Source organism: Neofelis nebulosa, chromosome 5 (assembly GCF_028018385.1).
Source record: "Neofelis nebulosa isolate mNeoNeb1 chromosome 5, mNeoNeb1.pri, whole genome shotgun sequence".
NCBI lineage: Eukaryota > Metazoa > Chordata > Mammalia > Carnivora > Felidae > Neofelis > Neofelis nebulosa.
The window spans coordinates 113,820,983-113,834,419 of record NC_080786.1 but is presented as its reverse complement, the minus strand read 5'-3'; the positions used below and the strand labels follow the sequence as shown (position 1 = coordinate 113,834,419).

Here is a 13,437-nt window from a genome sequence, read left to right as displayed (position 1 = left end):
TATGTATAGAGAACGAGTAGAGAATCTTTGAACGTTGTGAAGTGAGAATTCCTCAAGAAAAATAGCCCTTGAGATAGCCTTTGGTTTAACAGACTATGTTATCATTGAACTTTGCTCATTCACACCGTAGCTCAGAGGTACCATCATTAACCTAAACTACGCAGTCATGTAGTAGCTACCATATGCCTGTTAAAGAACTGAATACTGGATACTTAAGGCTGAAGAAAGGATCTCTACTCTGATGCATACATACTCAATTCTCAACTCTCCAAAATTTTAGTCATTCCCTTTGCAGTAAACGTGTTTGAGCCAAAACTCATTACTATGTGAATACTGATTTGTTTATGTTATATATTTATTCAGTTATACTTTGTTACCTTTTATATTATTATAAAATACAAAAGGAATAAAATTATTTTGACATAATATTCATTTTATATACTAACAGCTTAAAATGTATCACTATAGGATCTGATGATTAAGTTCAGCTTATTTTGACACTTGATTTCAAATAATACTCATACCACACATGCACAATATACACGAGATGCTACATATTTAGGACTTTTTGTGATTTCTTTTTGTATCAGTGTAGATCATCCTTGTATCACATTATAGTTGACAAAGAGCTCTTTTTAGCAGTTGGAGACGTGGCTTTTCCGTTTTCTGTGTATTCTGTATGTTTGCTTGGACCTTGACTACCTATTTTCTAATGTATACACAAGGTTGAGAACCACTGTATAAGGAACAACATGGCTTCTGGGATGACTGCCTGAGGCCAGGTGAAATCAAGGCCTTGCCCTAATTGTTCAAGCTCTTGAAGTAAATGTTTTCCTTCATAAATACTTCAGCATTTTTCTCGCTGTTTTGTTTAAACAAGCATTCTCCAAAATTCTCTGAGTATACACCTCTAACAATAAAAATGTTGAGCATTATACATGGAGAGTATTATGAATATATTTTATTTACAATTTATTTAATACACATGGGTGCATATATTTCCAGTTTACAATTCTAAACTGTATTTAACTGCATCTAGGTGTTCTTTTTCTACACATAGGTCAAAATGTGTATCTGCAAAAACAAAACAAGATGGAGACAATTTGAGGTAGCCACATCTGAAAAAAATTCATTATTATAGGGATATTTCCTTTATTAAATTTTTCAGACAAAATTAAATTACTGATGCATGATCTTCAAAGAAGGGATTTTTATCTGTTCGGTTTTTGTTTATGTGAGTGGTGGAGGGAGGTAGTTCTGCATTAGAAAATTTAATCAGCCTACCTCGGTTTCTCACCCAAAGAGATTTCCTTTTTAAAAAAGAAATTAGGACCATTTAAGGATATTGTCTTATATTTATGATTATTTACTTTAACCCTTACAAGTAGCCCCATGAGGTAGGGTCAATTGTTATTTTCACTTTACGTATAAGGAAATTAAGGCGTAGAGTTTAAAGTCATAGTCAACTTTTTACACAAATTCTTAACGATATTGAATGTCCAATGTGAAGTTATTTCAAAGAGATCACTGCAATATCAAAATGAAATTTTGTTTCATTTGGTGTAAGTGTTAAATATATTTTACTATAACTCATTGAAAACTGGTTACTCTATAGACCACATTACTTTCAGATAATCTGGGCAATCAGAATCCTCCATTAATTGATCAGACCAGATGTCAAAATTCAGGCCATGTCAACTTCTGCATTTTTTACGCTGTGGTTATTAGCAACCATTATTTTAAGGATGCTTTACTCTCAGACAATGTTTCTCAGTGGTTACTAGCATTTTGAGGGAAATGCTTCTTTGTGCATGGGGTATACCAGTTATCACGATGCCTTTAGTTCACATGCGGACCCTCACTCACTAAATAATGTCTTTCCCCAGTCATAATTTGCAGTACTCCCTAAGCAACCTTGACAACCACTGAACTACTGAAGGACAGATAAATTAACTCCTGCAGCCAGTAACTTATGTTAATTTACCTTATACCAGTAGTTAATAGTGTCTTTTTTTAGTGTGATACTCAAAAGTGTTTGGAATTATATTTGAGTAGTGTTGCCAGAGTTAGCAAATAAAAATACAGGACACCTGATTATCTGGTAACTCTATATTAGAGATAATATAATGCTAGTGTCCTATCCTGGTGTCTCTTTAACTCACCGACTCCAGATCACTAACAAATTGGAAACTCACTTGTCTGAGATTTAGAAAAGCATGTGTGAAGTGGCACATCTTATATTTCAAATTTGTAGTGGCTAAAGGAATACTTTCATCAAATAAAAATCTAATTTATATTGACAAAGAGTCTGTTGAATGCACGTAAAAACAAAATACTGATGGACATTTATATTTATCCTGCTACAGGTGTTTGATGTTGTTCATTCTTTAACTACAATATAATTAATAAGTTCCATAATTGCTTATTTATTTTGTTGTTGTTGTTTTGTTTGTTTTATTTTAAATCCACTATAGTTTACATAGTATAATATTAGTTTCAGGTGTACAATACAGTGATTCAACACTTCCATACAACACCCAGTGTTCATCACAAGTGCACTCCTTAATCCCCATCACCTATTTCACCCGTCGCCCCCCCACCTCCCCTCTGATAGCCATCAGTTTTTTTTCAGTATCGTTAAGAGTGTGTTTCTTGGTTGTTGTCTTTTTTCTTTGCTACAATTACGTATTAAAAAAAAATAATAAAGACAGCGAGGGCCAGCAACTTAAGCAGTAGAGCAAACCAGACTAAAATTACTTCATATCAAATCCCAGAGGTTCCTGAACTTAATTTCTTGTAGATTAAGAGATAAGGGAATTATAACAAATAAATTCAGCTTCATTATTCAATTGTGAAAACAGAGCTATAATGTTTCATGCAATCTCTATTGACATGACTGACCCTAAGGAGGAAACTGATAAGGCATTATTATCACATAATATCATATTTCAATTGAATACGTATTCATGTACACCAGCTTTTCTGTTTGTTTCATATATTAAAAAATGACAGTCCCTTAAGGAAGAAATGCCACAATAAATGAAAGACCTTTTAACCCACAGTAAAGAAACATCACAAAGCTGTTATGAATGATGCAGCAGGTTTAGGAAAATGAAAGCTGCTAATTAAATATGACAGGCTGTCACAACAATAGAAATAGTAATCAATGTAATCATAGCAATAAAATAATATTTGTATTTTGTTTCTTTCAAGGAGTTAAAATAATGGACATCTTTTCTAAGTTAACAATTTCACATAATATGGCAAAATAATAAAAAGAAAGATAAAAATCTCTAAATCTGAAGCATATTAAAATTATTTAAAGTCTGCTCTACACACTTTTGTTTTTCTCAAAATTTCTTTTGAGATAATTGCATTTATATTCTTTTTTCTTTCCTGTGCATGATTATGTTCTTTTTTTTTTTTTTTTTTTACAATCTAGTATTCTTTTTTCTAAGTTTGTTTGTTTGTTTGTTTGTTTGTTTGTTTGCTTTTGAGCAAGAGTGTGCACACAAGCAGGGGAGGGGCAGAGAGAGGGAGAAAGAGAGAATGGCAAGCAGGCTCTGCCCTGGACTCAAACTGAACGAACCGTGAGATCATGACCTGAGCTGAAATTAACCAACGTAACCAATTGAGCCACCCAGGTGCCCCTACAATCTCATATTCTTGAACCAAACTTCTTATCACTTGGCTTCAATAAGTCCATAATCAGCTAGAATTGGAATATTTCTGTTTTTACCACCTATAATAAAATCTGAATTTCTTATAATTATTTTCTCTGTTGTAAAATCACCACTTCTTTTGTAACTTTAAGAATACAGTATAAATATATAATTGTCTCTACCTGGTATTCAGTAATGCTCCGTGGTGATGGGTACTTTCTCAGACAGTGTTGAAACATTGCAACGTGGAAAATGCCTTGCATGGGAAACATTGTACATGAGGAAATATTTGTGCTCAATGATATATATACCCCATGTAATAGCAAAGGAGAAGTTAGATTCATTGTTCATCAAAAGTTCCCTCAGAACACTTTCTGACCTACTGCTTGGCACTTTAGCCACATCTCTTCATGTTTAAGGGACTCAAACTCTGCTGGACCTTTCCACTAAAGCCTCATAAAATCAATAGCAAAACCAGCTTAATTACAGCATTTGATTTTCTTTCCATGCTTTCTTTATTCCAATGCACAATAAATAGGCCTCACCCATTAAAATATACATTGTAACTTCGCTTTCTAAGCATTTCTAAAAATCTAAGAAATCCTGGCTTTTCTTTAGCAACAGCTCTCTCTGTAGAAGCAAGTTGTATACAATGTGTTACGCCAGGTCCCTTTAATCCTGGTCAGATTTCAAAGAGGCTATGAATTTTAACATATTTTAGGTGCGAAATTTGTGTCAAGGAACAGAATGAAGTCTCTTCAAAAATGTAAGACTTGCTAAAACTGAGCCTGAGAGGATTGATTCAAGGTCTCTTTAATTGAAAACTGCTGGGCCTGATTGGAGCTTCAGGGGCCCCAAATGATGTGCATTCCTTATAACCATCAGTGTAACTTGCTTTTAGAGTGTTACCGTGATTAAACTTAGATATACCATATCAATTACCAGTACTGCCCATGCACTGAGAGTGCATGTATATTAAATTTTCTTCTGAATGATTTTAGTGTCTTCCAGGTCATTGAGATACCAAATTATAATGCTGTTATTCCAAACTGAAGGGTTTCTGATTCATATTCAGAGAATAGCAATCTCCCAAATAGGAAATGGCTCATTATTTATTTTTAATCTACACTGGGAAGATTTTGTCCTAGGAGTGTGCCACCTAAGTGACATCACTTCCCTTTTTCATGCCTTAGTTTGCTAGTCTATAAATGAGAATTTTTTGACTGGATGACCTATGATGTCTTTTCCAGCTCTGACATTCTTTTATTCACAATTCATGATATAATCTTATGAATAAACTTCCAAGTGGTTTCCTGTTGGGTTTTTTTGCTTCACAGTAGCCTTCTTAAAAGTGAAAAAGCATGTGGTTCTACCTTTGCAAGCTCTGTCTTCTCCCTAATAGAAAGGCGTAACAAATTAAGAATTGTGGATATGGATTTCCTTACCGCTATTTCAAAAACATATATAATTGCTGGATGGTGTAAAAGCTTTCCTCATTTTAAGCACCACTGCTGATAGACCTAAAGCAAAACACTGCTTCTTCCAGTGCAGCTTTGATCTCAGATCCCGCTGTGGCTGTCTCCTGCATGTCTGTCACTCATGTGGACAACTCTGCAAATAGACAACCTCAGTGACTTTTATTTATATCTGCTTTGTCAAATGTAGGTTTAGAAATTTTATCTTCACATTCTACTACTTGTACATCGTTTGGGATTATAACTAGTTAAGAGTACTTTCTTTTCAAAACCTAAGTTGTTTTTTTTTTAAATTATGAATAAAAATGCATTCATTCCTTTTAATTTTATAGCTTCCTTGTAAGGTTTGATGTTTTTATTAATGATAGGATTTTTTTCCCCAGTTAAATGATCAACAGCTTTTCCACAAATAGATTTTGATTAATGTCCATTTTTATCTCTTAAAAGGATCCTTCCCGGCCATTGGGGTGGAGGCGTTTTGCCCCAGCTTCCTGAGGGCAGGGTTTTTAAATAGCATCCAGGCCCCGCATCCAGTGCCAGGGGGAGGATCTCTGCCCCCCAGGATTCCTGCTGGTAGGTATTTCAGGTGAAGTTTTCTGCCACCATATACAGCACAGGACTGTGCTCACAACTGAAAGATACACAATACAGAAATAAATATTTCTAAGATATATTGTTGAAAAAAAAATACAAGTGACCTTTCTTTAATGCAGGGACCACATTTATAATATCTAATGCCGTGAAAGTGGTAAAAGGAAGTGGAAGACAGATCTGTAACCTGAACATCCAGTTAGCATACTGCTGCTGCCTCCTCTAGAATAATTTTTTACATAAATAAGGACTAGAGCTTCAGATCTCAAATTTTATAACTCAAGAATAAAAATAAGATAAAGTGGAGCTACTTTGCCACTTGGAATTCACTAGAAAAGAGAATTAAAAACAGCATTATTGACAGGCAATTCCGTGTTTGAGCAAGTTTATAGAGATTTAATTAAAGTTTAATTTTACTAAAGAGAAATGATAGGAAGAAAAGCCAGAAAGTAGCAAATTTGAAACTTGAAGAACTTTTTTAAAAAGAATATTAATGCACAGTTTCCCCTTAAACATGTCAGTCTGACCAAAGCTGTATTTTATCAATGAAAGAAAGAAAATATAGGGAATTGAGCATTTTTCTTCATGTTTATTTATTTATTTTGAGACACAGAGAAACCAGAGAGCAAGTGAGAGAGGAGCACAGGCTCTATGCTGATAGCACTCCAGGGCTTGATCCTACCAACCATGAGATCATGGCCTGAACCAAAATCAAGAGCTGGATGTCTAACCGACTGAGCCAGGCAGGCACCCCGGAAATCGAAAATTTTAAAATGCAATTTCAGGGGCGCCTGGGTGGCTCAGTTTGGTGAAGCATCTGACTTCAGCTCAGGGCATGATCTCATGGCTCATGAGTTTGAGCCCCTTGTCAGGCTCTGTGCTGACAGCTCAGAGCCTGGAGCCTGCTTCGGATTCTGTGCCTCTTCCTCTCTCTGTCCCTTCCCCACTCACTCTCTGTGTCTTTCTCACAAAAATGAATAAACATTAAAAAAATTGGTAAAAAATACTTTAAAAAAAAGAAATGAAATGAAATGAAATGCAATTTCAAAGTTTAGTAAATCACTTTCTGGATTATCCATGATATTATTTCTGAAACAAATTGCTTTTTTCCCTGCCAATTTATAAAATATCAAGCTGCCTTCTTCTGTTGTATAAAAGATATAAACCCACTTTATATTTTATATGTGTCTTAGCAAAATAGAATTAGGATGTTGATTCTTGGAGTTTTGGTTTGTTTTGTTTTGTTTTGTTTTTTGAGAGAGAGAAGCAGAGGGCGAGGGAGAGAGAGAATCTTAAGCAGGCTCCATGCCCAGTGGGCACGTCATGGGCCTCAATCTCACAACCATGAGATCATGACCTGAGCTGAAATCAAGAGTCGGACCTTTACCCAACTGAGCTACCCAAGCACCCCTTGGAGCTTTATTTATTGTAATTCTAGGGGCACCTTGGTGGCTCAGTTCCTTAAGTGTCTGACTTGATTCTGATTCAAGTCATGATCTCATAGTTCATGAGATCCAGCCCACGTCAGCCCCCCCACTGGGTGTGGAGCCTGCTTAAGATTCTCTCTCCCTCGCCTTCTGCCCCTCTCCCTGCTGTATCAAAAACATTTTTTTTAATTAGTGTAATTCTGCTGTTTTTTAGTCATAATTGTGCCACAAATTATGGTGGTGACATCAATGTATTCAGGAGGGCTGGCCCAGCCAACCAATCCTGGGAATGTTTGAAGACACTAGGAAATCCAATAAAAACAAAATTCCAACACGCACATTTCTTGCTTTTCTTAACAATATTATACCAACAAGGCCTAACATTATTACATTTCTATTTTTCTGTTGCTCTTCAATTACCCTTGCCTTCTTTTTTTAAATTTTTTTTTTAACGTTTATTTATTTTTGATACAGAGAGAGACAGAGCATGAACGGGGGAGGGTCAGAGAGAGGGAGACACAGAATCCGAAACAGGCTCCGGGCTCTGAGCTGTCAGCACAGAGCCCGACGCGGGGCTTGAACTCACGGACCGCGAGATCATGACCTGAGCCGAAGTCGGCCGCTTAACCGACTGAGCCACCCAGGCGCCCCTACCCTTGCCTTCTTAATTAAAACATACAAAATAGCAAATCGTAAATATGCTTTGATGTCGTTTGGTTTTATCATTGGACAATTACCGATATGGTTGGAGGCTTTGTGGCCAGCAATGCCACTGATACAGTAGGAACCAAAACTACATGAATTTAAAACTAGCAGTTTTAATTCTAATGAGTGCCACTTTTTTTTTCCTCTTTAGAAACAAAAATGGTATCAGTTGCTCAGAAATGTTATTATTCTTACTGTTGGTGGTGATGGTGGTGTTGCAAAAGACACAAAATAAAAATCTATGTAAGCTAAGCTCTCAGAGCTGCAAATATAAAAAGGCAGTTTTCACATATATTATTAATATCTCAGTGATTAGAATTGAGGAATGGATGATTTGTAGTTTAATAGCTTAATCCTTAACTCTTAATGACAAATCTCAGTGGATTTAGGTATGTTTGGCAGAAATGACATTACAAAGTTCAGAAGTAACTTGAATTATTCAGCATTACTGCTAAAAATAAATAAATAAATAATCCTTGTCATTTAGCCACTGAGAATAATAGAAGAAAGATGATGTTTCTATAGCACATACACAGAAGCAACTTTCTAGAGAGAGATCTGAAAGAACACTCTAGCACTCTGTTCTTCTAGGCTTTAAGCCAAATTTGCCTCCAGCTTTCATAGGAAAGAAAACTCAGTTCAGTTTCCATGACTTACATACAAATCAGGTGTAACAAAATTGCTTCATAAAAAATTTATAGATCTAAACTTGTTCCTGTTCCCTCAAACTGAAATTAACTCAACTCACTTTTCCTGGCTTATATCACTTTGATAAGTGATCCCTGTGCATTTCCTCTGGCACTATTCAGTAATGACTGCTACAGTTTCAAAGGTAATTTTTATCCTCTTACATTCATCTATAGGTTATTTCCCGAGAATTTCCTTTATAATTTTGTGTAAAGGAGAATGAAGTAGTAATCATGAGTTTTTATTCTTTCATATTTTTTTAAAAGTATTTCTTTGCTATCTAATAAATGAACTCATCACCCGTTAGGTTTAGGACATCATCAAGAAAATAGTTCCTCCCTTGACCTGTACCGTGGCACTTTGAACAGGTGGCCAATGTTTGACGGCGACTGGGCAGCAATCAATTTGCTTTATCCCAATTGATTATTTGTCACAGTACTTTGAGGGTCTCAAAAGACATTAGCTATGTGATTCAAGGAAATCACAAAGCCTGTTCTAATTATGGTGCTAATTTAGTTCCCAGTTACTTATCTTAATCGAATTTAAATGAGATACACGATGATGTTTCTTATAAAATCATTTATTTGTATTCATGTCACACTATGCTATCAAGGAACAGTGTTTATATAGTACTTATTTTTTTAAGTCTATTTATTTAATTTGAGAGAGACAGAGAGCACACACACACACATGGGAGGGGTAACGAGTGAGAGAGGGAATACCAAGCAGGCTCTGCTCTGTCAGCGCAGAGCCCAATGGGGGAGTTGCACTCATGAACTGTGAGATCATGACCTGAGCCAAAACCAGGAGTGGGACTCAACCCACTGAGCCACCCAGGTGCTCCTATAGTACTTATTTTTGCACTGACTGCAATGAATCATTTAATTATGAGACCCAGAAAGCAGACAAGCCTAAAATCAGTATTTATTTAACTATTGTCAATTGTTTATACTGTCTATATGACCTTTTTTATTTCTAGAAAGGTCGTAGTAAAGAGTTATCTTTCTTAGTTTCAAATAGAGAAAAATGCCAGAAACTAATTGACTGAAAATTAAATAGCAAGTATATTCATATATTTATTTTCTTTCTTTTTTAAAATTTATTTAAATTCAAGTTAATTAACATATAGTGTAGTACTGGTTTCAGGGGTAGAATTTAGTGATTCATCGCTTACGTATATCACCCACTGCTTATCCCAACAAGTGCCCTCCTTAATGCCCATCACCCGTTTAGCCCAATCCCCCCCCAACCTCTCCTCCAGCAACCCTCCGTTTGTTCTCTGTAGTTAAGAGTCTCTTATGGTTTGCCTCCCTCCCTGTTTTTATCTTATTTTTCTTTCCCTTCCCCTATGTTCATCTCTTTTGTTTCTTAAATTCCACATATGAATGAAATCATATGATATTTGCCTTTGACTGACACACTTATTTCACTTACACTCTAGTTCCATCTAGATACATTGTTGCAAATGGCAAGATTTCATTCTTTTTGATCACCCAGTAATATTCTTTGATGCAGTGGCTTTCAAGCAGTAGTTACTCAATAAAGTAAGAGAAGTCACAGGAGAGAAGAAGAGACAAGAGGAGAAAGGAAATAGAAGAGAGAAGGAAGCTGAGAGGGGAGAAGGTAGAATGGCAGAACTGATATTATATTTTTTAATGCAAAGTCTTCCCCTGCTGTATACCTCCTTATTAAAGTCAAATTTGGGGAACCTGGGTGGCTCAGTTAGTTAAGGGGCTGACTTCAGCTCAGGTCGTGAATTCAAGCCCTGCATCTGGCTCTCTGCTGTGAACACAGAGCCTGCTTCAGATCCTCTGTCCTCCTCTCTCTCTCTGCCCCTCTCCCACTAATTCTTTCTCTCTCTCGCTCTCTCACTCTCTCTCTGAAAAATACATAAACTATAAAAAATTAGAATCAAATTCTACCTCTCTGAAAAGAAGTAATGCCCCTTTTCTAAATGTATAATCAGGCACGTACTCTAAAATGGAAATAAATTGTCCTCTTTAATACATGTAGTTATTTCTTTTTTTAAATTTTTTAATGTTTATTTATTGTCATGAACAGAGGAGGGGCAGAGAGAGAGAAAAACACATAGAATCCGAAGCAGGCTCCAGGCTCTGAGCTGTCAGCACAGAGCCTGACATGGAGCTAGAACTCACAGACTGCGAAATCATGACCTGAGCTGAAGTTGGATGCTTAAACAATTGAGCAAGCCAGGTGCCTCCATCAAGTTATTTCTTTGATTTAATTCTGTAGGCATACAGTATCTGAAAGTAGGATGGAACATTTTTATCTGTCACAGAGCACTGATTACAAATAGGGTCTTAGATTTGTGGCTTATCGTATGACAGACTCTGCCTCTACCCAAAGCCTTTATGTTTTTGGCGATTTCATACATATAGCATATACAAATAAAACCAGCATAATAAAGTTATTGAGAAATAAAATTACACAGTTACAATGATAGGATAATATATGGACGTTTCCTGATTTATTCTTTTCTGTCACTGCACAGCAATAACTATCTGACATTGTGTAGTATCTTAAATTTACACTAAGATCCAGACATTACAATGTGTCTTAAAAACTAGACCTACTTATAAAATATAAAAGCATACTCATTATCTAATATTTACTCAGAAAATAATAACCTAGGTTAGTATGTTTAGATCATCGAAATTCTAGGTTACATATTTTAGCAGTTTTTAGTCAGTTGTGGGAGACTGCATTTTTCTTTAATTAGGTAAATATTACATATATACTTATATGTAAATATATATAATTTACTATATATAATATTTATATGCATATACACACATTATACACACACACACACATATATATATACATATATATATATATATATAATATTTACTTAATTATACACACACACACACACACACACACACGATTCAAGACCAAACTCAAACATATGCTTTAAACTAACAAGATTTATCAATTATAACCAAAGTCTATGAAAGAGAAAACAAAGGAAACAGGCAGCATGAGGGATTTAGAAATAGATAAATTCTGAAAGAAATCATCGTTCAAGATCTTCCTAATACTTCCTTTGTAGTTAATCTTGGAAGCTCTTCAGTTGTTGAGGGACTGTTCTTCTGAAACACCATCTCAGTTTGTCTGCTAGTGCTTTAAATACAATGCTATATATAAAACACCTCTTTTGACATTTTTACCTGAGCTTCTCTTCATTGCCTTCCATGTGTTAGGTTCAAAGTAAATGGCAAAGATGGAGTGAATCAATCCCATGAGACTCCTCTGCCTACACTGAAACAGATAGCAGGAGAAATACGAACATATGGGACCCAAACACCAGATTTGCAGTCACTAAATATATAACTAAAATAATGTTTACTATTATTTTTTTACCCTTTGAAAAAAGATTTGAATGAGCCTTCTACTCAGTTAGCCAGACTTTTTCATATCCTCATGAGTGTCCCCTGACTAGCAATGTTAGGAAATGAATTCACAGTCCAATTTTCTATACACTAACAACAGATCTGAGTAGACCATTTCTATAGCAAAGGACTTACAGAGCTAAGCCAATATTAAAATGTCTTCAAAATCCATTAACCATGATTATCAATATTTTCCTTTCCATATTTCATGTGAAATCCTATCTGATATGGAGTCAGGGCAAATATTACATGCACTATTATTCAGGCAAAAAATTTTATTCAGAAGACATATAGTTTAGATGGTAGAAATAAGTTAGGAATGATAAATAAAGTTGAAGCTGCAGAGATTCTCAGAGCTAGTGCATATAATATCAGTTTTGATGCATACAGAGGACTGAAGAAAAGCAATAACACAAATATATAAGACTAAGTGGCAGACTTTGAAAGAATATATGTAAGTTAAGGAAAATTGGCATGAACTCAGTATGCCAAGGGAAATCAACAGTAGGAAAGTATATAACTTTTAAATACAATTGAACTGCAGTTCAGAAAAATCAAAGTAAACCATCTCATTTTTTATATGTTCAGGCATTCTAAAAAAGGTCAGTAACTTTGCTTGAGATCCATAATTTGATATTTCAAAATTAATCATTTCTGACAAAATAATTTATATTGGCTATAGTTCTGAGGATGATTATTCTTTTCATATTTTTATGTAGTATAGATGACAATTGACCTTATTTTATCTTTAACAAAATATTGTTGTAATAAATATGCATAAAAGATAAGAGACAGTGGTTTACTTTTTAAGTAAGAGACTTTTAAGAGGAGAAAAGCTCTTTAATTAAAGGATGTATATTTTATACATTTCTGCAGCTGAGAATGTTGCCAATTACTTTGAGTGAGGTGTGTGTGAATCAGTATTTGCATGTGTCCACTCAAACCAAAAGCTAATTATAAAGGGTATAGGAAAAACTGGATTAAACATACAAACTAAAATCCTGAATAAATTATTCAAAACATGAACTATGGTTAAAAAACAAAAAAGAAAAACTTTCATCTGGATTCCTAACTCCTGGATTCTTTGTTCCTTGACATTTGTGTGATTCCACCTAGGACCCAATAGCCCCTACTCAGTACTTATTTTATATGGTTCTCCCCAGAGAACCCTCCTCCTCGAAAGTTTGTGCATCTTCAAGCTTCAGAAGTAAACGCTGCAGAACTGCAACTCTTAAAAAACTGGCATGGGAAATCTGGGGCAGGAATGGGCAGGAGAACAAGATTATTCTATCTCAGGACTGAGGAGTGGCATAGAGAAAAGAGAGTCACTGATAAAATGACAGAGACCACTCCCAGCCAAGAGAAGCACAAGGAAAGTGATATGAGTAATTGTATTTCTAGTCATGTCCCCAATAAACTACCCCTTTAAAATATCTGCACACTGTTATTGCTATGTTAGATGGTTATTTAAAAACAC

At 35.2% G+C, this 13,437-nt stretch overlaps 1 protein-coding gene across 7 annotated transcripts in view; it reads left to right on the top strand.

The window, feature by feature from the left end:
- EPHA6 (EPH receptor A6) overlaps positions 1–13,437 on the top strand; it is an 872,130-nt gene that overhangs the window by 705,944 nt on the left and 152,749 nt on the right. For 5 of the 7 annotated variants that reach the window (XM_058731667.1, XM_058731666.1, XM_058731670.1 and 2 more), the window contains one exon: positions 5,585–5,710. The exons of the other annotated variants lie outside the window; for them this stretch is intronic. In XM_058731667.1, coding sequence (XP_058587650.1) covers positions 5,585–5,710 — 126 coding nt within the window. The remainder of the gene's footprint in view (positions 1–5,584; positions 5,711–13,437) is intronic. 7 annotated transcript variants of the gene reach the window in all.